The following is a 23,486-nucleotide window of genomic DNA, read 5'->3' as shown; positions in this document are numbered from 1 at the left end:
ATTGACTTACATTGTGTGTCAGGATGGATCCGTTTGGCTCAGTTTCGTCAGACGGACACCAAAATGCTGCAAGCAGCGTTTTGGTGTCCGCCTCCAAAGCGGAATGGAGACTGATCGGAGGCAAACTGATGCATTCTCAGCGGATCCTTTTTCATTCAGAATGCATTAGGGCAAAACTGATCCATTTTGGACCGCTTGTGAGAGCCCTGAACGGATCTCACAAACGGAAAGCCAAAACATCAGTGCAGGGCCGTACATAGAAATCACTGGGCCCCATAGCAAGAATCTGAATTGGGCCCCCTAACCCCGCCCACTACCCACCCCTGGCCATCCCACATCCTGTCCTGGCCCCTCCCCTGCCACACCCCCATTTGCCAATAAAGAAATGTATACATACGTTCGTACGTATTCGTACTGACCCAGAGAATGGAGGGCACAGGTCAGATTTGTGGCAAAGGGAATGCCGTAGGAACAAAGCCCTGTGGTATCTGGATCTATGGACTCCTGTGGATATTCCATAAAAGTTTTAGCTGCAGTCCTATGTAACATTGCAAATAACACAGTGATAACTCTCTGAGTACAGATAATGCAGTAGATGTCACCTGTAGTCTTATGTAACACCACAAATAACACAGTGATAGCTCTCTGATTACCGAAAATGTAGTAGTGTTTCCTGCAGTCCTATGTAAAACCACAGATAACACTAGTGTTGATAATGTGGTAGTGTTACCTGCAGTCCTATGTAAAAACCACAGATAGCACTAGTGCTGATGTGGTAGTGTTACCTGCAGTCCTATGTAAAACCACAGATAACACTAGTGTTGATAATGTGGTAGTGTTACCTGTGTCCTTAGTGTGCCTCCCTGTGCCTCTCCCACGGACTTCATGCTGGCGGTGCTGCCTCCTCTTCCTTTTTCTTTCTCTTGCCCCGCACAGAACGTCCTGATGCAGCTGGTGGGCATGGAACACTGGAACACTGTGGGCATGGTGATGGTGACACAAACACAGACACAGGGACAGACACACATACATACATACATACAATAAATATGATTACATCTCTAATTACTGCTCCTGCCTGTCTGCTTTGGTAAATCCGGGCATAGATGGGCTATGTCAGGTTTTAGCAGAGTGGGCACAGGACAGTGGACACAGGGCGTGATATGTATTCGAACACAGCTGAACGAGTGCAGGGCAGGAGCCCGCATACACATTGCTCCTCCTGCATGTGTCCACTGTGCTAAAGCCAGATGTAGGCCATCCCCCACATCTTAACCTCTTTGCTACCAGCGCCATTTTGTGATCACTTTTCTTACCCCAAACCCCTTTAACTCCTTGCTGCTGATGCTGAGTGTGCACATAGTCACCAATCATACCCCCCCTAAAGGTGACTGATGTGTTGGGGGATGAGTGGCTTGGGGGAATATGATTGGTGGTTATGTGTACAATCAGCATCAGCAGCAAGGAGTTAGAGGGGTTATCCAACCCCTAATGCCCCCAAATGCCCGGGGGGGGGGGGGGGGTAGGAGGAAAGCACACTGTCCTCTATGAGCCTCCCCCCACTTCCCCCGAGTCCTCTATGAGCCTCTATGAGCCCCTCCAACCCTAATGCCCCCCCAAAATGCTCAGGCCAGTGTGCTTTCCTTCTACTCATCCCCCCCTAGGCATTTTGAGGGGCATTAGGGGTTGGGGGCTCATTGAGGACTTGGGGGGGGGGGGGGGATTCATAGAGGACAGTGTGCTTTCCTCCTACTCCCCCCCCCCTGGGCATTTTGGGGGGCATTAGGGGTTGGGGGTGTAACACCCCAGAGTTGTGTTACTACACGCCTCTACCCCGCTACTATCTTCTAAGAGCCTTCACACTGTCATCTGATATGATTTTGCTCATGTCTTCACAAATGTGCATTTTAAACTATGTTAAATGTAAATTTCCTTGTAATTTTCCATGTTCACCAGCAGGTGGCAGCAATGGATTGGTAAGGAATTAGCTTCAGTTTAGTTTATCTAGGCTGGAATGGTTCATTCCAGCTTAGCTCCCCCTCTGTGGAGGTGTGGACTGTTCCCACATCCTGCACTTGGGTGGAGAAGGAAGTTATAGTGAGTGTGCCAGCCACCCCTGTTGGGGAAGGCTGTGTGATAGAGTTCCGTTACCCTGTATAGGAAAGCCAGAATCTTGTATCGGCTGAGACATTGATCACATCCCCAGTCTGAGCCCTGCAGACAATCTCCAGAATTCCAGGACAAAAGCATTCCCAGTGAGCCTATCTGTGAGTAAAGTCCAGAGACCTAGGAGAAGCCATAGTCCTCCTCAGCTAGTCAGTCCCCACAAAGCAGAAGATAGAGAGAAGCGCAGAAGCTAAATTCCTGCTACAGTTATAGAGCTAACATGCAGACGTCTTTTACTGCAAGCTCCTGATTTATAGTGCAGAAGATTTATTCCTGCCAACCATTGCCACAACCTGCTGGGACCAGAGACCAAAGCTGTATTTTGCTTGGATGGAAGTTATCTTCAGTAAAGGCACAAGGCCGGCAGCCTATCAGAGGCTGGTGCAGGAAGCACGATGACGTCATCGCGCCGCCTGAGCCGTACAGCGCGGGACACAGGCCGGAAGAGGCTTGCATCGCTGACATGGAGGTAAGTATAAGTGTTTTTTTTTTGTGAAATTGTGTACAATACTGGTGGCTACTGGCACATGATGGGGGGGCTCTGGCTACTGGCACATGTTCATGGGGGGGCTCAGGCTACTGGCACATGATCGGGTGGGTATGGCTACTGGTACATGATAGGGGGGCCTATGGCTACTGGCACATGATAGGGGGGGCTCTGGCTACTGGCACATGATAGGGGGGGCTCTGGCTACTGGCACATGATAGGGGGTGCTCTGGCTACTGGCACATGATAGGGGGGCTCTGGCTACTGGCACATGATAGGGGGGGCTCTGGCTACTGGCACATGATAGGGGGGCTCTGGCTACTGGCACATGATATGGGGGGCCTCTGGCTACTGGCACATGATAGGGGGGCTCTGGCTACTGGCACATGATATGGATGGGGCCTCTGGCTACTGGCACATGATGGGGGGCTCTGGCTACTGGCACATGATATGGGGGGCCTCTGGCTACTGGCACATGATGGGGGGGCTCTGGCTACTGGCACATGATATGGATGGGGCCTCTGGCTACTGGCGCATAATGGGGGGGCTCTGGCTACTGGCACATGGGGCTCTGGCTACTGGCACATGATGGGGGGTTCTGGCTACTGGCACATGATAGGGGGGCCTCTGGCTACTGGCACATGATATGGGTGGGGCCTCTGGCTACTGGCACATGATGGGGGGGCCCACTGTCTACTGGCACATGGGGCTCTGGCTTGTGGCACATGATGGGGGGGCTCTGGCTACTGGCACATGATAGGGGAGGCCTCTGGCTACTGGCACATGATAGGGGGGGCCTCTGGCTACTGGCACATGATATGGGGGCCTCTGAATACTGGCACATAATAGGGGGGGCTCTGGCTACTGGCACATGATATGGGGGGCCTCTGGCTACTGGCACATGATATGGGGGGCCTCTGGCTACTGGCACATGATATGGGGGGCCTCTGGCTACTGGCACATGATAGGGGGGCTCTGGCTACTGGCACATGATATGGGGGGGCCTCTGGCTACTGGAACATGATATGGGGGGGCCTCTGGCTACTGGAACATGATATGGGGGGCTACTGGCACATGATAGGGGGGCCTCTGGCTACTGGCACATGATGGGGGGGCCCTCTGTCTACTGGCACATGGGGCTCTGGCTACTGGCACATGATGGGGGGGGGGGGGCTCTGGCTACTGGCACATGATAGGGGGGCCTCTGGCTACTGGCACATGATGAGGGGGCCTCTGGCTACTGGCACATGATAGGGGGGGGCTCTGGCTACTGGCACATGATATGGGGGGCCTCTGGCTACTGGCACATGATAGGGGGGCTCTGGCTACTGGCACATGATAGGGGGGGCTCTGGCTACTGGCACATGATATGGGTGGGGCCTCTGGCTACTGGCACATTATGGCATTATGGTCATTATGGTGGGCTTTATTACTCCCCCATGGTATGAGCCCCCTAGTAGCAGCACCAGCCTCTCCCTGCTCTGCTATCCCTCTGCTCCTTCTCCAAATCCTTATTATGAAATCTTTCTCATTAGGATAAAACACATCAGCTCCACCGAGCCCCCGGCCAAAGTGTTGAAGTGGTGTCCGAGATCCCCAAGGGTCAAGCCAAGTAACTGTAAGTTTTCATATGAAATATGTTTATGTTATACACATATAGCATACACTGTGCCCCACAATATACAGTTTCTTCTGTAAAAGTCATCAAGTGTCATGGGGGGGGGCCTTATTGTTTTTCGCCCGAGGGCCCCATTTCACCTAGAACCGGCCCTGGCCCTGTGATAGTACCCTGCGCACGCTGCAATTGGCATCATGAACAAAACTATAAACTATTATCTACCCATATCCTGACCCACTGGATAAGTGGCGTCAGCGTACCACGTTCCTGGTCACTGCAGGGGGAACTCATAGAGGCTCATAGAGGACTCAGGATGGGGGAGGCAGATAGAGGACAGAATAGGAGGAAAGCACACTGTCCTCTATGAGGAACTCCATAATAACTAAGCAATACATAAGGTGCCAACTATCTAGTGAACTGAAATAAGTGCAAACATCATAATCCATACAAATAGTGCATATGAAATATCACATTGTTGTGCCTGAAAGAGAATACACACAATTGGCATAATACTTGAACGTTGCAGAAAATTCAAAAAGTTGCAAATTTTAATGCGAATACATAAGGCAAATATATAAGGCACATTTTTAATGCAATCAAGTAGTGCAATAAGAAAATCACTTGAGTCTCTTTAGAGTCCATTCCTCAATTCTTGAGGGTAAAGTGCACCAAACTGGAACTTTAAATGCAATAAAAGTCCTTTGTAATCCATGGGAATAGCAATGTCATTATTTTTAATCCAAATGAGGTAATATAGTCATTTGTAATCCACACGGGTAGGAAAGTAATTTGTAATCCAAATGGGTAATAGTAACATGGCAGCATAGGTCATGAGAACCGTTAGCAAAGGGCTCCGAAATAACCTGAAAAAGGGGAAAAAAGAAAGGAAAATTGGCGCAATCCCTGCACAGCTGGGATATGGATGCAAATGATGGGGGGAGTCCTTACTAAACATGACCATCTGGGTGAGGGCAGAACGGAGGGGCAACCTGAAACATAAAAACATGTTAAAATGCCCAACATGCCAACAGGCCTTCACCCTTCATGAGTAGTCCACACCGTGGCTCCCAGAGTAATTGTTCTTGTTTAAGTAAAGATAGTCCAGCTCCTTAGAGGAGGGACTGGGCATCCTCTTCACTACCGGAGCTGCTGAACTGGATAAGAGGTTTGTCCTCCCTCTGGAAATCCATCTGAGCACAGGTAGTAGAACGCCACTGCTCTCCTGTAGTGAAAGCCGGGAGTGGCTGGGTGGTCACACTTTTCATCTGCGCAGCCATCTTCTGTTTGTTTGGGGCAGCTGCTCCTGTCATTTCAAAGGGATTCAGGACCTCTGGCTGGAGGGGTGCTGGTAGATAAACCTTCACTTGGGTCGGTCGGATCGATAACTCCAGATGCTCCCTTCTGCCTAACTGCAGCTGGGATTTCCAAGGTAACTGGTAGGGCACAATAGTTGGACTGTACACCAAGGTTGTCTGGTCGATACGTCCCATCTGCCGTCCCATGATTGGAGGTGTAAGCAGTCCTGTTAGACCAGGCACATTACACTTTAACAGCTATTTGCCAGGAAACATACATACACATTATGCAGGATATGGCGATAAATATGCAAGATAATATTAGATCACACGAAGGAAATAGTGGGAGTCACTGGCGTACCTATAGGGGTTGCAGCGGTCGCAGTTGCGACCGGGCTTTAAGCCAGTGGTGGTGATGTATATTTCCCTTTATAAGATGCACTGCATCTTATAAAGGGAATACTAGTGAGCGCTTCCATAACCAAAGCTCTCACTAGTCTGCAGGAGGAGGGGGAGAGAAGCGCTGTGAGCGCTGTACAGTACTTACCCCTCCTCCTGCTCGCTCTTCCCAGGGCCGGTGCTGCTGTGTCCTGGCTGCCTGCATCATCAGGACGTACATAGCGCACACTGACCTGACGCTGCAGGAAGGTGACTGCAACGCGAGACCTGAGAAAAGATGAGAGCCCAGGAGACAGCCTGACCCGAAGAGGAGCGGCACAGCAGGAGAGGTAAGTTTGTTCATTTATTTTATAGTCTGATCTGAGGTCTGATATGGGGGTCTGAAGTCTGATTGGGGGTCTGATTAGGGGTCTGAAGGGTCTGATTGGGGGTCTGAATGATCTGATTGGGGGTCTAAAGGGTCTGATTGGGGGTCTGATTAGGGGTCTGAAGGGTCTGATTAGGAGCCTAAAGGGTCTAATTGGGGGTCTGAAGGGTCTGATTGGGGGTCTAAAGGGTCTGATTGGGGGTCTGAAGAGTCTGATTGGGGGTCTAGAGAAGTCTAATGGGGGTCTGGAGGTCTAATGGGGGTCTGATTGGGGGTCTAGAGGTCTAATGGGGTCCTATTGGGGGGTCTGGTGGTCTAATGGGGGTCTGAAAGGTTGTCTGGAAGTCTAATGGGGGTCTGATTGGGGTTCTAGAGGTCTAATAGGGGTCAGATATCGGAGTTTGGAGGTCAAATGGGAATCTGGAGGTCTAATAGGGGTCTGATTGTGGGTCTGGAGGTCTAATGGGGGTCCGATTGGGGGTCTGAAGGTCTAATGGGGGTCTGATTGGGGGTCTAGAGGTCTAATAGGGGTCAGATATGGGAGTTTGGAGGTGAAATGGGGTTCTGGAGGTCTGTTCTGATGTCTAATGGGGGTCTGGAGGTCTAATGAGGGTCTTATATGGGGGTCTGGAGGTCTAATGGGGGTCTTATCTTAGTTCTAATATTGGGGCGGGGTCTGACATTGAGGTCAAATGGGGGTCTGATATGGGGTCTGATAAAGGTCTAAAGGGGGTCTGGTCTGAGATAGGGGGGTCTCATCTGGGGTTTGATATGGGGGTCTTATCTGAAAGGTAAGGGGGTATTTCTTTGTATTGGTAAACTATCTGTGTGGTACCAGTATTTTCAGGGGGACTGTTTCTACAGTATAGTATAGGGGATTGGGGGGGGGGGCAGAATGGGGTGTTGAAAAGGTGAGGAGGAGGATGGAAAAGTAGGAAAGTAAGATTTCTGTTTATTAAACTCTGTAGAGATGAGACGCAGCTGAAAAAAGTCACCATGGCAGTCTGGTCTGAAGGAGAAGATGAGGAAAGAGAATATCTATATCAGAGGAGACATCACTGGATGGAAGAGGTACATATGTGGGGCTGTATTACCCTGTATGTTCTGTAGCGCTGTACAGTATGTAATGTTTTCCAAGTATGTCTTTAAAGGGGTTGTCCACTTTATTTTTCATACGAGCGCTGCCTTCTCTGCTCTGTTTACCTGCTCACCACTGCAATTGCTGCGGTGAGCAGGTGAACAGAGCTGATAAAGCAGCTCTCATATCAGCACTGCCCTCTCTTCAAACAGCTTATCTCCTGGCACCCCTGCCAGTCTGATATTAATGACCTATCTTTAGGATAGGTCGTCAGTAGTAAAAAGAGGACAACCCCTTTAACAGTAGGACTGGAGGGAATGGGTTAGGGTGAGAATTTTGCATGAGGGGAATCGTTAAAATTTTTGCCTCAGGCACCAGAAAGGCTAGGTGCACCCCTGCTCCTTGCCATAAAGCACCGAGGGAAGGTGGGGGTGGGGGCCTAAGCTGAACTCCAGCACCAGGGCCCATGAGCAAAAAGAGTGGTAATGCCCCTCTGGGGTATTACAACAGCCGAATTGTCACAATTCGGCAGAGGGATGACTTCTGGCTCTCCACCTTGTTGGACCCTCCCTACCGGTCCAAAATGGGGGCCTTTTTTACACCCGCTGAGAGGAAGGAAAAACTGAACTACTATAGAGACATCCTATGTAATCAGTTGGCCACTGCCTATCTGCGCCATCGTCCATCCTATCACAGGTCTGAACTGGGGGGGTGGGACCTCTGCGCTCACGTTCCACTGCCATGGCTGCTGGGGAGGGGTGGGGTGGCAGGAGCAGTACCAGCACCGTCGACAGTCGCTGATGAGCAGCTTTCTTCACCCGCATAGTAAAGAAACTACTCACCAGCAGCTAGACGTAGAGCAAAACCTGAATCAGCAGGTGGTGGCAAACTTGGAGTGCACCCTGCCAGCCGACCTTGAAGATCCGCTGGACTACTGGGCAGCCAAACTGGATTTGTGGCCGCAATTGGCCGAGTTTGCCCTGGAAAAGCTGTCCTGCCAGGCCAGTAGTGTGGCATCAGAGCGGGTGTTTAGAGCGGCGGGGACCATAGTTACCCCAAGAAGAACTCGCCTGTCCACCCAAAATGTGGAGAGACTGACCTTTGTCAGACTAGATCATCCATGGTGCCACACCAACACTTTGACAAAAGTTTCTTCTGGCTACCTGCCTCAGCTACTATTCTGATGCTGCCACCCGCCTGATGCCACACATCTGATGCCAAGTGCTCCTTCTTTCACCCACCATCTTCAGCGGGTACTGGTATTGCCACCCACCTCCACACTATGTCACCTTGCCACTCTGTGGCCTCCTGATGCTGGTGCCACCTCCACACTATGTCACCTTGCCACTCTGTGGTCTCCTCATGCTGCTGCCACCTTCACACTATGTCACCTAGCCACTCTGTGGCCTCCTGATGCTGCCGTGACCTCCAAACGATGTCACCTTGCCACTCTGTGGCATCCTGATGCTGCCAACACCTCCACACTATGTTACCTTGCCACTCTGTGGCCTTCTGATGCTGCCGCCACCTCCACGCTATGTCATTGTGCCACTTTGTGGCCTCCTGAGGCTGCCACCACCAACAGACTCTGTGATTGGGCCACTCTGTGGTCTCCTCATGCTGCTTCCACCTCACCACTATGTTACCTTGCCACTCTGTGGTCTCCTCATGCTGCTGCCACCTCCACATTATGTCACCTTGCCACTCTATGGCCTCCTGATGCTGCCGCAACCTGAAGACTCTGTGATTGGGCCACTCTGTGGTCTCCTCGTGCTGCTTTTACCTCACCACTATGTCACCTTGCCATTCTGTGGTCTCCTTATGCTGCTTCCACCTCCACATAATTTCACCTTGCCACTCTGTGGCCTCCTGATGCTGCCGCCACCTCCACACTATGTCAACTTGCCCCTCTATGGTCTCCTCATGCTGCTTTCACCTCACCACTATGTAATAAGGCCACTCTGTGGACTTCTCTTGCTGTTCCCACCCTCTCTACTTCATGACTGGGCCACTATTTAGCCTTTTTGGCTTGGCTGACATAATCATTTATTTGACCCTTCCTCTGATCTGTCAGAAGGAAGGTAAAATGAGACGCACAACTGATCCGGTCTGTGTAGCAGCTGTAAGGCCTGTATGTCCCATCAGAATTGGCTTGTGATTTGGTAGCCAAAAGCAGGAGTGGGTACAAAATACAGAAGACTTGCAAATATTCCGTTCACGTGTCATCTCTGTTTTGGATCCACTCCTGTTTTTTTTGGGCATTAGCAATACTGATGGATTACTGACCAAATGCTGACCGAGTGAAGGCGGATGCTCCACAGACAGGATCCGTTTTTTGTGGGTTATTGTTATGATGGATCAGAGGAAGGGCAAAATAATATATGACGTCCACACAAACTTACTGCTGACACCCTCTCCGCTAGTCGGGGCGCTCTACTTGTATAAGCTTTTAATAGAACAGGTTCTGTAGACATCTATGTGGAATCAGCTGACGACGGTGTAAAAGGAGTGCGCTTCTTCTTGGCTCTAACATCGACCTGTAAGACTGAGTTCATACTTGAGTTATTTGTTCAGTTTTGGCCCCGTAACTGCCCAAATAAGTGAAGTGTGCAGTGATCCTAAGTGCGACGCCTGTCATCTGCATGTCATACGGACTCTCAGTATTATTTCACTACCAAAGCAGACTCCCTATGCGTGTTACTGCAAGACACAGTGTTCTACACCACTATAAAGGCTCTCTGCACCCAGGAAATAGCAGTTTTTCAACGTAATTCGCAGCAAATTTATTTGGATCGAACCAAATTTTTCCCCAAAAAAAGTTGGCGAATCGGCAAATCGAATTTTTGAAAAATTCGCTCATCTCTAGTTGTCATATAATTTTTAAACATTGGCCATTTTTTAACACACAATATGGTAAATTGAATTGTGTTATCAAAAGACACAACTTGGTGGTCTATGCCGGCCTTTGATATCCCCGGCGCCACCAGAGGATCTGCCTAATTTTTGACGAGGTGCAGGCCTCATCATAAATTATGTGCATGAGCCATTTTTGTGACAAATTTACAAAATGTCACGCCATTTGCTAAATTTGTTGCATGAATTACTTAGTGACTTTCACAGTCTAAAGTCTAATTGTATTTATTATAAAGGTTTGTACAGCACAAGGGAACTGGAGTACACTTGACTTTTTGGGGACTTTTTTTTTAAAGTTGCAAATGATAATTCCTGATACAACTGTGGCTCCACTCAACCCTGTTAATAACTACAAACTGCTGGGCGCAGTCCACATAAAAAATGGTGCAAACACTTCATGAATTTTTCTCAGTGCCTACTCCACTGACAAAACAGCCACTCCACTTTTCTCGTTCAACAGATTAAAAAAATTACCCTCTTAGATAATCTAAAGATGCACCACATTTATCACAGTGGCTGATGCTGGATGATAAGTTAACATGGCTAGACACTTTTCTCTAACTCTATATTCCTGATTAGCTGGCTTACTTTGCATCAAAATTTTGTGTCAGATTATCTCATAGATTTGCCTGCAGTGGGATGCCTTATTGTCAAGGACCCTTCAAACAAAAAGGGATTGTCCAAAGCCAAGAACCCTTTAAAAGGGATTTTCCAGTTTGGATCAACCTCCTTTAAATTAATCAGCTGTAATTTTTAATGTATTTCTTTTCCTTTTATTGCTCCTGTCTAACATTTTGGGCTGTGGTCACATGACCATGTCCATGCAGATCTTTCTTATTTTCTGTGATATCATGTCCATGGGTGTGTCAGTGATAGGGCAGTGTCTATGTAACCAGCTGGGTGGAAGGAGCAATAAACTAGCAACAGGAAGTTCTACATACAAGATGTAAACCAGAGTGATTTGTTTGCATGGTGAAAACGGGTCAGAAAAGTCCAGATATAAAAAGAAAAAGCATGCATAAGATGTACTGTACATGAGGTAAGTAACTACATGAGCATATCTGTTAATAATTATAGTAATTCCAGAAAAACGCTTTAAAGGCTATGTAGATCTTAAGAGTCAATTTTTGTTTATAATTGCATTTCACTCATTTTTGGCTAAAAATCATATTTAAATTGGCCTTTATTAACAATACTGAGCCGATCTGTCACAAAGGTTTAACTGTTTTTCTAACTATATGACTGGTACTTTCACTTTCAGTGTGCCAGTCATTTAATAACCCTTAACTGTAATTTACTAAGAGGTCATAAACACTTATTTAAGCCACATTCTTATTAGTAAGATAAGAACTGAGCTATAATGAGCGTTTATAATGTCAGAGAGCTGAGATAAGGAGCCTGTCAGCTCCCAAAATGACGGAAAAGACAGAAAATCCACAGGCAGCTAGTAGAGCATGTCAGCTCTGTACAGAAAAAAGGAATCCATATTTTTAATAAAGACTAATTAATAAAATTATTTTTAGCTCAAAATAAGTACAATGCACAGTACAAAGTACAAAGTAAAAAAAATTGCCCCCAAAGGTGTACATAGCCTTTAAGCTTTTCAAGAATGGTGGTCGCAGGATCAACCATTAACCTATACCTAACTCTACATGCAGTTCTCCTCAACTGAATAATAAATAAAAAATAACAAAAAATAATGCACTAATACAATAGATGCAAACACTATATATGGACTAAGCCTTTACTATGACAAAATCCAAAACCTCAGCCAATATATCTCGATCAAAACACATCTGTGCCCGCCTACCAGCGCCAAGGTGGTCTCAGTCAGGCAGGTCCTACTCTAAACCTTTTTTCAGTGATTTTTGAATAATAAATTACTCTAACATTGTCCTTTAACAGTAACCACACAAAACCTACAGTTTTTTCTTGATAGGAATGACGTCGACAATGTGGATGATTTTGGCTTTCCTTCTCCCACGCTATGGCCTGTCTGCACCAAGGCTCAGTGTAAGTGGAATTTACAATTCTTCATTGTTTGCTGCACCTACAATTCATCCTCTAAAACACACCCTTGTTTGTTGTTGTTCTCTTTTTTGATAATCTATCAATCTGATCCTTCAGTAAACCATGGCGCAAGCTCCCTTTCCTGATGGACATAGGTTAATACTGTGTTAATCAATGGTTACATTATTGCACACTATAATAAGACATGCCTCGGCAAACAACAAGAGGCCTCTTACATTTTATTGGCTTGTTCACCTATGACCATGTTTGCCAAGAGGAGAGGAATTAATCTAGCAAAATCCAGACAATGACCTTGATTCTTAAGCAATACGTGCGGTGGACAAACATTTGAAGATCAGAAGTGACAAACAGAAGCCGTAATGAAATATATAATAATGCGTTTTTCTTCATCTTTGGACTAGAGGTGCTGAAATCGTTGAGTATATACAGTGGATATAAAAAGTCTACACACCCCTGTTAAAATGTCAGGTTTCTATGCTGTAAAAAAATGAGACAAAGATAAATCATTTCAGAAATTTTTCCACCTTTAATGTGACCTATAAACTGTACCACTCAATTCAAAAACAAACTGAAATCTTTTAGGTAGAGGGAAGAAAAATAAAAAATAAAATAATGTGGCTGCATAAGTGTGCACACCCTCTTATAACTGGGGATGTAGCTGTGTTCAGAATTAAGCAATCACATTCAAAATCATGTTAAATAGGAGTCAGCATACACCTGCCATCATATAAAGTGCCTCAGATTAACCCCAAATAAAGTTCAGCCGCTCTAGTTGGTCTTTCCTGAAATTTTCTTAGTCGCATCCCACAGCAAAAGCCATGGTCCACAGAGAGCTTCCAAAGCATCAGAGGGATCTCATTGTTAAAAGGTATCAGTCAGGAGAAGGGTACAAAAGAATTTTCAAGGCATTAGATATGCCATGGCACACAGTGAAGACCGTCATCATCAAGTGGGGAAAATATGGCACAACAGGGACATTACCAAGAGCTGGACGTCCTTCCAAAATTGATGAAAAGACGAGAAGAAAACTGGTCTGGGAGGCCACCAAGAGGCCTACAGCAACATTAAAGGAGCTGCAGGAACATCTGGCAAGTACTGGCTGTGTGGTACATGTGACAACAATCTCCTGTATTCTTCATATGTCTGGGCTATGGGGTAGAGTGGCAAGACGAAAGCCTTTTCTCATGAAGAAAAACATCCAAGCCAGGCTACATTTTTCAAAAACACATCTGAAGTCTCCCAAAAGCATGTGGGAAAAGGTGTTATGGTCTGATGAAACCAAGGTTGAACTTTTTGGCTATAATTCCAAAAGATATGTTTGGCACAAAAACAACACTGCACATCACCAAAAGAACACCATACCCACAGTGAAGCATGGTGGTGGCAGCATCATGCCAAGGGGCTGTTTTTCTTCAGCTGGAACTGGGGCCTTAGTTAAGCAAGAGGGAATTATGAACAGTTCCAAATACCAGTCAATATTGGCACAAAACCTTCAGGTTTCTGCTAGAAAGCTGAACATGAAGAGGAACTTCATCTTTCAGCAGGACAACGACCCAAAGCATACATCCAAATCAACAAAGGAATGGCTTCACCAGAAGAAGATTAAAGTCCAGACCTGAATCCGATTGAGAATCTGTGGGGTGATCTAAAGAGGGCTGTGCACAGGAGATGCCCTCACAATCTGACAGATTTGGAGTGTTTTTGCAAAGAAGAGTGGGCAAATCTTGGCAAGTCAAAATGTGCCATGCTGATAGACTCATACCCAAAAAGACTGAGTGCTGTAATAAAATCAAAAGGTTCTTCAACAAAGTATTAGTTTAACCCCTTAAGGACTTAGGACGTACCGGTACGCCATGTTTGCCAAGTCCTTAAGGACCCATGACGTACCGGTATGTCCTAACTTTAAAACTACATTGCGGCGCGGCAGGGGGTTAATCGGAACAGGATGTCCGTTGAAATCATTCAGCGGGCATCCTGTCACAACGCCGGGGGGGTCATGTGACCCCCCGCATCGGCGATCGCAGCAAACCGCAGGACAATTCAGACCTGCAGTTTGCGGCTTTACCTGAGGTTTACGGCGGCGATCGGCGGTGCCATTGGGTCCCCATGCGGCTGTAGGGGGGACCCGATGACATGGAAGGCAGCGCAATGCCTTCCTTAGGCATCAGCGCTGCCTTCCGGTGACGAGCCTGTGAGATCCAGCCCCCTGGATCTCACAGGCCGGAAGCTGTATGAGTAATACACACACAGTATTACGCATACAGCCAATGCATTCCAATACAGAAGTATTGGAATGCATTGTAAAGGGGAGTAGACCCGCAAAAGTTCAAGTCCCAAAGTGGGACAAAAAATAAAGTGAAAAAAAAGTTGAAAAAATTAAGTTTTCCCCCCAAAAAATTAAAAGTTTCAAGTAAAAATAAACAAAAAACGCAATTTTCCCCAAATAAAGTAAAAAAAAAATTGGTAAAAAATAGGGGAAAAAGTATACATATTAGGTATCGTCGTGTCCGTATCGACCTGCTCTATAAACATATCACATGACCTAACCCCTCAGATAAACACCGTAAAAAATAAAAACTGTGCTAAATAAAGCATTTTTTGTCACCTTACATCACAAAAAGTACAATTGCAAGCGATCAAAAAGGCGCTTGCCCACCAAAATAGTACCAATCTAACCGTCACCTCATCCCGCAAAAAATTAGCCCCTACCTGAGACAATCATCCAAAAAATAAAAAAACTATGGCTCAGAATATGGAGACACTAAAACATAATTTTTTTTGTTTCAAAAATGATATTATTGTGTAAAACTTACATAAATAAAAAAAAGTATACATATTAGGTATCGCCGCGTCCGTATCGACCAGCTCTATAAAAATATCACATGACATAACCCCTCAGATGAACACCGTAAAAAATAAAAAAATAAAAACTGTGCTAAATAAACCATTTTTTGTCACCTTACATCTCAGACTATGGAAACACTAAAACGTTTTTTTTGCTTCAAAAATGAAATCATTGTGTAAAACTTGCATAAATAAAAAGAAAGTATACATATTAGGTATCGCAGCGTCCGTAATAACTTGCTCTATAAAAATATCACATGACTAACCCCTCAGATGAACACCGTAAAAAATAAAAAAATAAAAACTGTGCTAAATAAACAATTTTTTGTCACCTTACATCACAAAAAGTGTAATAGCAAGCGATCAAAAAGTCACACGCACCCCAAAATAGTGTCAATAAAACTGTCATCTCATCCCGCAAAAATCTTACCCTACCCAAGGTAATCGCCCAAAAACTGAAAAAATGATGGCTCTCAGACTATGGAAACACTAAAACATTATTTTTTTTGCTTCAAAAATGAAATCATTGTGTAAAACTTACATAAATAAAAACAAAAGCATACATATTAGGTATCGCAGCATCTGTGACAACCTGGTCTATAAAAATATCACTATGTGATGTGTAACGGAACGCCTAGCACCCCGACCGGGTACCTCCGTCGATAGATGCTCCTAGTGCTTCCACAGGACTCCAAGCACTCCAATTGACACCGTCAGCACTGCAGACCCCACGAACCGCCGAAGCTTGGTGGAGGTCTCGCCGTCTCCTACCCACCCTGGAACTACGACAAGGCTCCAGGCTCCAGTGGGTGAACCTCTCCTAAATCCAGAGACAGGAACCAGGAGCAAGCTCTTACAAGAGCTTATACTCAGGGGAGTATTGTGATATAGCAATCCCCAAGAGTGTAGTTATTCCATCCCCCAAACATGAGCCAAGACTTCATGAAGGTATAAAACAGGAACTCTCTTTATTTTAACACACAAGCATTTTATACACATCTTCCAACAAGGTTACCACCCACAGGGTTTTGTAAAAACAGCCAATAACCACGTACAATACACTCAGACACTCCCACACAAAATCCTCCCCTCTGCCCGCGATAGAATTACCTCACACTGGGTTGATGCAATCATCACAGGCAGGCGAATACACAATATCCTCTGTCCTGGAGACAACCGAGAAGTAATTCAATTATCTCTCAGGACAAAGGACATCGCCAGTACACACAGAGAGACAATGGAACAGACCTCCCTACTCAACGTATACAATGTCCCACCCTTTTCAATACACATAGACATTTAACATCCCAAAATGGCATGAATTAGACCAGGGTTCAAGTTAGTCCAAGTCCTTTGTGAACAAATGAGGCCTGGCTGGTGAGAGGGCCCATAATCCTGGGGCAAGAGGCTAGTAGTGTCACTACCAGAGCTTTGAGACGTTCTCACAGCTCTGTTTCTCCACCCCTGTGATGATGTCACTACTAGAGCTTGGAGGAGTTCTCACTGCTCTGTTTCTCCGCCCCTGTGATGAGGTTTTTACTTTCTGTTTCCTTCCTCCCAGCTGTTCCTCCTGCGTTTGATTTCCCTGCCTTTAAATCACCCCTCCTCCTCTTGTAGGGTGTGGATTATATTTATCATTTGAGTTGTAGCTCTTGCTTGAGTATCTTCACTTGTAAGCTATCATTTCACTGGACCTGTGTTCTGCTGCAGCAAGTACTCCGGATATTGCCTGCTGTCTTTGGATCCGTCTTCTCTGCTGCTGCAGCTCCTTCAGCTAAGTGTGCAGACATTGTAGTGTATCTGTTTATTTTCTGACTGGATCTGAGGCGACCACGGTTCCCTCCATATACTGAGCAGGGCACCGGTGGCCGTGCCCCTTCCACTATTGTAGGGGTTACAGTGGTCATCAGTCTTAGGTACGCGGGCATGCCTCGTTCCACCATTTGTATTCGGGCATGTGCTTTAACAGCATAGGGAGAGCTTTGAGGGTCTGACAGGGGTCACCCTTTATCCTCCCTAGTTTGGGTCCGGTCAGTAGCTCTATTTACTGTGTATGCTCTTGTTGCTCACATACAGCCGTGACAAGTAGCCAGGCCCCTCCAAAACCCAGTGGCGAGGTTGGTTTCGCCACACATCTCCCCTTCCCAGGGAAGACTAACCAGATACCTGACCTCAAGGTCAGTACCTGAGTTAGTCTGGCAGTCCAACCACAACCCCATACTGGACCTGTTGAATTTTGGGGCCTGGCTCTGTTCTGTATGTCCCCAGCTGTTGAGTGGGCATCTGCGACTCCTTGCTTCCTTGTGGTTCTCTAGCTTGGAGCTGTAGGTACTTGGTGGGCAGAGGCCGACTGCGCTCTGCCCAGATGCCAGCTCTTCCGCTGGGGTAGCCTGTGGGAAGTCTGACTCTGAAGAAGGGGATAGGGGAGGGCAGAGGCCAGCGGCGCTCTGCACTGATGCCAGCACTTCAGCTGGGGTGCATGGTGCCAACTCCTGCTGGGAAGTAAATGCACGGTTAGGGCAGAGGCCAGTGGCGCTCTGCTCTGATGCCAGCTCTTCTGCTGGAGAGGGGTCAGTGGGGTTTAAAGCCTTACCCACTACCCTCAGTATTGGGCTGGGAGAGAGCTGTGGAGGGGGGCTATCACTTACCCCCTCCTCTGGATACCCCATCTGCCGCTGGGGAGAGAGACCAACTGTCTCCTCTCCCTGTAGAGTATACTGCCGCTGGGTAGTGAGACCGGCTGTCTCCACTACCAGTGATTATGGTTGTTGCAGAGATGAGGGACTGACAATCTCCTCTCCCTGTACTCCCAGTGGCAGTTGGGGATCTGGGCCGCCTGCCCAGCCACCCTGTTGGGACGGTGGAGTGACTACGGTCCCATCTCCACCTGCCGACTGGGGTTCCTCCCAGTACCAGTCTATGAAGTCCCCTACCGCCACAGTTGGTGAGGAAGTAGGGGATACCTCAGCTGTGACTTGCCAGGGGTAGGGCTGCAGGTCTGGGCCTGGTATCCAACTGTCTTGTATCTTGCGCTGGGCTTGAATGGAGCGAAACAACTGTTGATAATCTTGCTCCAGTTTCCACTCCCTTTGGACCAGAAAGGTCAGATCTGCCCTCACCCCACTATTTGTAGGCCAATTGTGCAAGTCCCACCTGTAGTCAGTAATGTCCCAAAATCTAGACTCTTCTGTGCTCCCAAAGTCAATGTCTTCAAAAGACTCCCACAATAAACCAGGGCAATTATATTCCTCACCTTCGGGCTTGGCGTACTCCTCCATCCATGAAGACTGTCGTACTGTATCCCACCATAGTGCTTGGTAAGCGTCATCCAGCCAGGTTTCCTGCCATACCAGTGTCTCAAGCTCTGACACCCACTCCATCAATGGTTGCTCTCCCAGTAGAGGTAGTCGCAGCACCAATCGCATTCGCAATCTCTGCTCCTCACTGGGAAGACTCTCACCCCTCCGACGCTGCACGTCCTCCAGGGCCTGGTGCCATACGCCTTTCCGCTCGGCATCCCTGTAATCCGGGTGATCTTCCTCATGGAATGCTGTGCAGGAACCAATGGCATCCATATTGCTGTAGCCAGGGGCGCTGTACGGATACTATCGTTGCCCTCAATATACTCCAAGAACGGTGTCTCCGAGCTGCTTCTCCTCACACTAGGACGCCATCCCACTGATTGCCACCAATGTAACGGAACGCCTAGCACCCCGACCGGGTACCTCCGTCGATAGATGCTCCTAGTGCTTCCAGAGGACTCCAAGCACTCCACTTGACACCGTCAGCACTGCAGACCCCACGAACCGCCGAAGCTTGGTGGAGGTCTCGCCGTCTCCTACCCACCCTGGACCTACGACAAGGCTCCAGGCTCCAGTGGGTGAACCTCTCCTAAATCCAGAGACAGGAACCAGGAGCAAGCTCTTACAAGAGCTTATACTCAGGGGAGTATTGTGATATAGCAATCCCCAAGAGTGTAGTTATTCCATCCCCCAAACATGAGCCAAGACTTCATGAAGGTATAAAACAGGAACTCTCTTTATTTTAACACACAAGCATTCTATACACATCTTCCAACAAGGTTACCACCCACAGGGTTTTGTAAAAACAGCCAATAACCACGTACAATACACTCAGACACTCCCACACAAAATCCTCCCCTCTGCCCGCGATAGAATTACCTCACACTGGGTTGATGCAATCATCACAGGCAGGCGAATACACAATATCCTCTGTCCTGGAGACAACCGAGAAGTAATTCAATTATCTCTCAGGACAAAGGACATCGCCAGTACACACAGAGAGACAATGGAACAGACCTCCCTACTCAACGTAAACAATGTCCCACCCTTTTCAATACACATAGACATTTAACATCCCAAAATGGCACGAATTAGACCAGGGTTCAAGTTAGTCCAAGTCCTTTGTGAACAAATGAGGCCTGGCTGATGAGAGGGCCCATAATCCTGGGGCAAGAGGCTAGTAGCCAGGCCCCTCCAAAACCCAGTGGCGAGGTTGGTTTCGCCACACATGATGGGTCTAACCTGTCAGACGAATTTTGTAAATAACAAAAAATAAAAACGGTGCCAAAACAGCAATTTCTTGTTGCCTTGCCTCACAAAAAGTGTAATATAGAGCAACCAAAAATCATATGTACCCTAAACTAGTACCAACAATACTGCCACCCTATCCCGTAGTTTCTAAAATGGGGTCACTTATTTGGAGTTTCTACTCTAGGGGTGCATCAGGGGGGCTTCAAATGGGACATGGTGTGAAAAAAACCAGTCCAGCAAAACCTGCCTTCCAAAAACCATATGGCATTCCTTTCCTTCTGCGCCCTGCCGTGTGCCCGTACAGCGGTTTACGACTACATATGGGGTGTTTCTGTAAACTACAGAATCAGGGCCATAAATATTGAATTTGGTTTGGCTGTTAACCCTTGCTTTGCAACTGGAAAAAAATTATTAAAATGGGAAATCTGCCAAAAAAGTGAAATTTTGAAATTGTATCTCTATTTTCCATTAATTCTTGTGGAACACCTAAAGGGTTAACAACGTTTGTAAAATCCGTTTTGAATACCTTGAGGGGTGTACTTTCTTAGATCGGGTCACTTTTATGGAGTTTCTACTCTAGGGGTGCATCAGGGGGGCTTCAAATGGGACATGGTGTAAAAAAAAACCAGTCCAGCAAAACCTGCCTTCCAAAAACCGTATGGCATTCCTTTCCTTCTGCACCCTGCCGTGTGCCTGTACAGCCGTTTACGACCACATATGGGGTGTTTCTGTAAACTACAGAATCAGGGCCATAAATATTGAGTTTGGTTTGGCTGTTAACCCTTGCTTTGTAACTGGAAAAAAATTATTAAAATGGAAAATCTGCCCAAAAAGTGAAATTTTTAAATTGTATCTCTATTTTCCATTAATTCTTGTGGAACACCTAAAGGGTTAACAAAGTTTGTAAAAATCAGTTTTGAATACCTTGAGGGGTGTAGTTTATAGAATGGGGTCATTTTTGGGTGGTTTCTATTATGTAAGCCTCGCAAAGTGACTTCAAACCTGAACTGGTCCCTAAAAATTGGGTTTCTAAAAATTTCTGAAAAATTTCAAGATTTGCTTCTAAACTTCTAAGCCTTGTAACATCCCCAAAAAATAAAATATCATTCCCAAAATGATCCAAACATGAAGTAGACATATGGGGAATGTAAAGTAATAACTATTTTTGGAGGTATTACTATGTATTATAGAAGTAGAGAAATTGAAACTTGGAAATTTGCAATATTTTTTAAATTTTTGGTAAATTTGGTATTTTTTTATAAATAATTTTTTTTTGTTTTTTACTTTATCTTACCAGTGTCATAAAGTACAATATGTGATGAAAAAACTGTCTCAGAATGGCCTGGATAAGTCAAAGCGTTTTAAAGTTATCAGCACTTAAAGTGACACTGGTCAGATTTGCAAAAAATGGCCAAGTCCTTAAAGGGGTTGTCCAGGATTGGGGACTTTGGTTTAATTGTTTAACAAGGACATACATATCTCCTACATGACTGTCCTACCTTTCCCATACTTTTCTGATGCCCCGTATTCATTGCACAAATTCTCAGCCGGAATTAAGACTTTTCTCACATTCAATGACGTACCGGGTCTCTTCTGCAGAGCGAAGCCGCTTCTTCCGCTTCCGAGGGAGCCCGGTGACGTCACCATCAGCCACAGACATTATGCAGAGCGCTCGGAGTCGGCAACAGATTGCGCTAAGCCACGCCCCTCCAGTCCGGTGACGTCACCAGGCAGGGCGTGTTGTTCATAATGAAGGAGGCAAGGGAACTATGCTAATTAGCATAGTAAACGCCTCCAATGCAGGCAAATGGGGCAGCAGGCTGGAGATAGAAGCAATACTCTGAGGACTGAGCCAGGAGGAGTTTATGGGCGTTACTAAGGAGGGGAAAAATGTGCGGCAGGAGGCTGAATATGATTCAAGGTAGGCGGATGCGATGTGCGGCAGGAGACTGAATAGCAATGAGGGGACGGAGTCAGGGCGGAGAGGAGAGTCGTCTGAAAGCACGTGATGCTGCGCTGCGCTGGGACCCACAGTGCAGAGCGGCAGGAAGTTAGACAAAAATAAACAGAGATGTAAACAGTGCGTGGGGGACCGTCGGAGCCGTGTAGAAATGGCGAAAATACCTTAAAACATATGGGGGGACCTAGAATCACCGGTTAACAGTGAGTACACTTAAAAAAAAAAAAAACTTTGATCCTGGACAACCCCTTTAAGGTGAAATTGGGCGGAGTCCTTATTTTTTCTTCCCTCTACCTAAAAGATTTCAGTTTGTTTTTCAATTGAGTGGTACAATTTATAGGTCACATTAAAGATGGAAAAGGTTTTTACATCACAGAAACCTGACACAAGTGTGTGTAGACTTTTTATATCCACTATATGTTCAGTATATCTGTTCAGTTACATTAATGTACAGTTTTACATGGAATGTATTAAAGGAAAGGTGTCATCATAAAATTACGTCTTGTTTAAAGGATAACTGTCATATTTTTATATTTTTTTGCTAAAGTGTAGGGCAAGTGATAGGTAACAATTTTGCAATAGACATTATTTAGCCAAAACTTTTATTTTTGGTAGAAAACTGGGGCTGAAATGGCCCTTAGCAGCACTCTTCAAAAGAGTGCTGCTAAGGGCCATCCGTCCATTAGAAAAGATGGGCTGTGCAGACGCTGTGCTGCTGACTCGTGCTTCCCTGGGAGACAGAAGGCTGGGCACAGGAGTCTTAGGGGTTAAAATTACATTTATATTCCCCTTTTCTATGCAATCTAATGCTTCGTTACATTGACTGACCTGCGATCCCTTTGATAATAATTCATGAATTATTATCACAGGGATCGCAGATCAGTGAATGTTACGGAGCATTAGATTGCATAGAAAGGGGGAATATAAATGTAATTTTAACTCCTAAGACTCCTGTGCCCAGCCTTCTGTCTCCCAGGGAAGCACGAGTCAGCAGCAAAGCGTCTGCAGGGCCCGTCTTTTCTAATGGACGGATGGCCCTTAGCAACACTCTTTTGAAGAGTGCTGCTAAGGGCAATTTCAGCCCCAGTTTTCTACCAAAAATAAAGGTTTTGGCTAAATAAAGATCGCAAAACCGGATCCGTTTTTCCAGAACACTTGGGGCCCGATCCGGCACTAATGCATTTCAATGGAAATTAATGCACGATCCGGCATTCCGGCAAGTGTTCAGGATTTTTGGCCGGAGAGAAAACTGCAGCATGCTGCAGTATTTTCTCCGGCCAAAAAATGTAGGAGGGACTGAACTGATGTATCCTGAACGGAATGCTCTCCATTCAGAACGCATTAGGATAAAGCTCAGTTTTTTTCCGGTATTGAGCCCCTAGGACGGAACTCAATACCAGAAAAGAAAAATGCTAATGTGAAAGTACCCTAACATGTTTTTGCTCTGTGAAATATGAACCTAGGGGGCAACAAGAACATAATGACACAAGAACCTGAGATCCATGATTAATTGCTAATGGTCACTGTGGTTACAGCGTCAGCTACTGAGTACAGATTTTTTCCATTACATATAGATGAGGTTATCAAAACTCCATCCACATGTACTGTAAATTTTCAGCAAGCCCACCACGTCTGAACACGGCTTATCATTGTACTTCTATTGCTTTGCGTTCTAAGATGGAACAATTCAACTACAGCAACGAGTAAAAAACTGGAGGCAAAGTGACATCTAGTGGACAGTGCTCTAATTGCGTTTTAGATGAAAAAAATATATA

At 46.3% G+C, this 23,486-nt stretch overlaps 1 protein-coding gene across 2 annotated transcripts in view; it reads left to right on the top strand.

Annotated features, from left to right (window-relative positions):
- LOC120996265 (fibrinogen-like protein 1) overlaps window positions 1-23,486 on the top strand; it is a 71,609-nt gene that overhangs the window by 18,771 nt on the left and 29,352 nt on the right. The window contains exons 2-3 of one of the 2 annotated variants that reach the window (XM_040426073.1): window positions 10,935-11,027; window positions 12,263-12,336. In XM_040426073.1, the coding sequence (XP_040282007.1) occupies window positions 12,265-12,336 (72 nt within the window). In that variant the 5' untranslated portion in view covers window positions 10,935-11,027; window positions 12,263-12,264. The remainder of the gene's footprint in view (window positions 1-10,934; window positions 11,028-12,262; window positions 12,337-23,486) is intronic. The other variant, XM_040426072.1, reaches the window with a different exon arrangement.

Source organism: Bufo bufo, chromosome 3, assembly GCF_905171765.1.
Source record: "Bufo bufo chromosome 3, aBufBuf1.1, whole genome shotgun sequence".
Lineage (NCBI taxonomy): Eukaryota > Metazoa > Chordata > Amphibia > Anura > Bufonidae > Bufo > Bufo bufo.
Note: the sequence above shows the minus strand (reverse complement) of the source record. Positions and strands in the feature narration are given on the sequence as shown.